Source organism: Cebus imitator, unplaced genomic scaffold, assembly GCF_001604975.1.
Source record: "Cebus imitator isolate Cc_AM_T3 unplaced genomic scaffold, Cebus_imitator-1.0 Scaffold53, whole genome shotgun sequence".
NCBI classification, from domain to species: Eukaryota; Metazoa; Chordata; class Mammalia; order Primates; family Cebidae; genus Cebus; species Cebus imitator.
In genome coordinates, this window is record NW_016107368.1 from 3,054,853 (window position 1) to 3,058,206 (window position 3,354).

The 3,354-nt window shown below is 55.5% G+C and overlaps 1 protein-coding gene across 1 annotated transcript in view; it reads left to right on the forward strand.

Moving 5' to 3' along the window:
• Window positions 1-1,998: 1,998 nt before the first annotated feature.
• Window positions 1,999-3,354, forward strand: part of CD70 (CD70 molecule) — a 5,129-nt gene continuing 3,773 nt past the window's right edge. The window contains exons 1-2 of the mRNA XM_017528217.1: window positions 1,999-2,151; window positions 2,930-2,963. Of these exons, the coding sequence (XP_017383706.1) occupies window positions 1,999-2,151; window positions 2,930-2,963 (187 nt within the window). The remainder of the gene's footprint in view (window positions 2,152-2,929; window positions 2,964-3,354) is intronic.

Here is a 3,354-nt window from a genome sequence, read left to right on the forward strand (position 1 = left end):
TGTTTTAATTTTTTTTTTTTTTGCCTGGTCGGTGAGTACCAAAAATTTTTGTCTTTTTTAATAGAGATGGGGTTTCTCCATGTTGTTAGTCTGTTCTCAAGCTCCTGACCTCACGTGATCCACCCACCTCGGCCTCCCAAAGTACTAGGATTACAGGCGTGAGCGCCCGCGCCCGGCCAGTCCTTGGTTTCTTGACTTGTGGCTGCCTCATTCAGTTTCTGTTTCTGTCCATTTCTGCCTTCCTTCGCTGTGCGTCTATTTGCTCGCCACCTGAGGGCCCACCCAATCCAGTATGACCTCATTTAACCATAATTACATTTGCAAAAAACCCCCTAATTTCAAAATGAGGTCATATTCTTTGTTCCAGGTGGTCGTGAAATCTGGGAGGACACTGTTAAGCCACTACAACCATCAAAAACAGGAAGGGGGCCAGCACAGTGGCTCAGGCCTGTAATCCCGGCACCTTAGAAGGCGAAGGCTGGCGGATCAAAAGGTCAAAAGATCGAGATCATCCTGGCTAACACGGTGAAACCCCATCTCTACTAAAAACACAAAAAAATTAGCCCAATGTGGTGGCACACGCCTGTGCTCCCAGCTACTCAGCTTCTTGGGAGGCTGAGGCAGGAGAATCGCTTGAACCCGGAAGGCAGAGGTTGCAGTCAGCTGAGATGGTGCCATTGCACTCCAGCCTGGGTGACAGAGTGACATCCCATCCTCTACAAAAAAAAAAAAAAATTAAAATTAGCTGGGCATGCGCTGTAAACCCAACTATGCAAGAGGCTGAGAGGGGAAGGTCACTGGAGCCCAGGAGGTTGAGGTTGCAGTGAGCTTTGATGGCGCCACTGCTCTCCAGCCTGGGCCACAGAGCACCACCCTGTCTATTAAAATATTAATTTAATTTCATTTAACTTTAAAAAAAACAGGTCACCAAGAATACAGGAGATAACTGACTGGGCACAGTGGCCCACGCCTATAATCCCAGCACTTTGGGAGCCTGAGGCGGTTGGATCACCCAAGGTCTGGAGTTTAAAACCAGCATGGCCAACATGGTGAAACCCCATCTCTACTAAAAATACAAAAAAATTAGCCGGGCATGGTGGCAGGCACCTGTAATCCCAGCTACTGGGGGGGCTGAGGCAGGAGAATTGCTTGAACCTGGGAGTCGGAGGTTGCAGTGAGGCGAGATGGTGCCACTGCACTGCAGCCTGGGCAACAGAGTGAGACCTTCTGTCTCAAAAGAAAGAAAGGAGAGAAAGAGAGGAAGGAAGGAAAGGAGGGAGGGAGGGAAAAAGAAGGAAAGAAAGAGAAAGGAGAGAAGGTGAGGAAAGAAGAAAAAGAAAGAGTAAAGGAAGGAAAGAAAGAGAAGGAAAGAGAAAAGAGAATGAAGGAAAGAAAAGAGAAGGAAAGAAAGAAAAAGGAGATAGAGAAAGGAAAGAATAAGAAAGGAGAGAGAGAAAAAGGGAAGGAAAGAAAGAGAGAAGGAAGGAAGGAAAAAGAAAAGAAAACGCAGGAGAGGGCCACACACATATCTGGAGCGCACCGCCAATTCCTGGTTGCCGGCTGTCCCTGCAGTGCACACCATACCGTCTAGTCTGTAATAAGTGCGCAGTGGAGGGAGGTTCGTTGAACGAACGAATGAATGAACGGGCACCAGAAGAATGAGGTGGAGAGTGAAATAGGAAGGCTGGCTGTGTCCTGCCTGAAGGCGAGGACGGGCCGGCCACTCTGAGGCTCACCGGGGGCCCTTGCCCCACCCCTCTAGGAGTTGGAGAGTGGCAGCAGTTGGAGGGAATTTCCCCTGGTCGAATCGCTCAAGTCCCTCCCCTCGATCCGATCCGCCGGACGTCCCCAGAGAGGGGCAGGCGGGTCCCCAGACAGGTTGAGGCACGAAGACGCTCCGGAGCCCTGGGAGGGGGCTGCCGTTTCCTTCCTCCTCCTCCTCGGCCAGCCGCGCTCTGCGCCCTGCCCGCCCGGCCTGCGCCGGCGGAGGTGGCCGCGATGCCCGAAGACGGTTCCGGCTGCGCGGGGCGGCGCCGGCCCCACGCGTGCGTCTTGCGCGCGGCTCTGGCCCTGCTGGTCGCAGCAGTCGTGGGGATCTGCATCGCCGTCTGCAGCTGGCGCCCCGCGCAGGTGCCGCCCGAGTCCCCAGGGGTGAGTTGAGATGGGAAGTTGGGAAGGAAACCTCCACCCGGGAGAGAAGCTGGAGAGGGGCGCGGGGACCGTGCGCCAGGGTGAAGACCGAGAGGCGCCTGGTGGAGAAGACGAAATGAGAATGAGATGGGGCAGAGAGGCCCGGGAGGAAGATCTGGTAGACCAGAGACAGAGACCGGAGCAGGGAGGCAAGGCGGGGGTTGGGGACCAGGCTGCCCGGGAGGCACCGGGGGATCCCGGGATGGGAAAGGGACGTGCACGTGGGCCTGAAAATGACTCGGCTCGGGTCTTCCCCCGGCAGGCTGACTCAGAGGCTCCTGGGGGCTTCACCAGGCTGGGTGTGGGGGCTTCCTGGAGCCTCCTACGACGGGATGGTCTCCAGCCACTGGCCCCGGGGTGGGGAAAGAGGTTCCCTGGGAGGCCCCGCCGGGCCGGGCGCCTTTGCAGCTGAGAAAGTCCGGTGCGCGCGCGCGGGGCAGGGGGGTTGGGTGGGGAGGACGGAGGGGGGGCACTCCAGCGCCCGGTGCCATCCAGGAAAACGATTCAGGAAAATAAGAAGTTCTTTTGAAGATCTGAACTTTACGCTCCCCGCTGGTTCAGACCTGCTTCCTCTTTAAGAAGTCTTCAGGAGAAAACAAATAAATAAAACTCACCTGTGCGCACGTGGGACGTAGGGGTGGGAAGGAGGATGGATGGAGGAAAGAGAGCCCCTGATTCAGGGGACGCAGAGAACCTCTCTGCTGACGTCCGTGCCCTGTTTTCTGGTCTTTTCTTCCAGTGGGACGTAGCTGAGCTGCAGCTGAATCACACAGGTAACGCGGGGGACGTTGAGGGACGGGGAGAAGAAGAGACAGAGAGAAGGATGGAGAGATAGAAAGATGAGGGAGGAGAGACAGAAAGAGACACACAGAGAGACGGAGGGAGAGAGGGAGGGAGAGAGGGAGAGATAGGCGGGAAGAGAAACAGAGAAGAGAGAGAGGGAGAGAGAGACTGAGAGGGAGGGAGAGACTCTGAAAGGGAGGGAGAGACTCTGAGAGGGAAGGAGAGACTCTGAGAGGGAGGGAGAGACAGCAAGAAACAAGGACAGGGAAAGAGACAGAAAGAAACAAACAGGCAGAGACCTAGGAAGAGAGAATGGGAAAGAGACGGGAAGAAGGAGGGAGGGAGACAGGTGGGGAAGACAGAACGGGAGAGAGGGAGAGA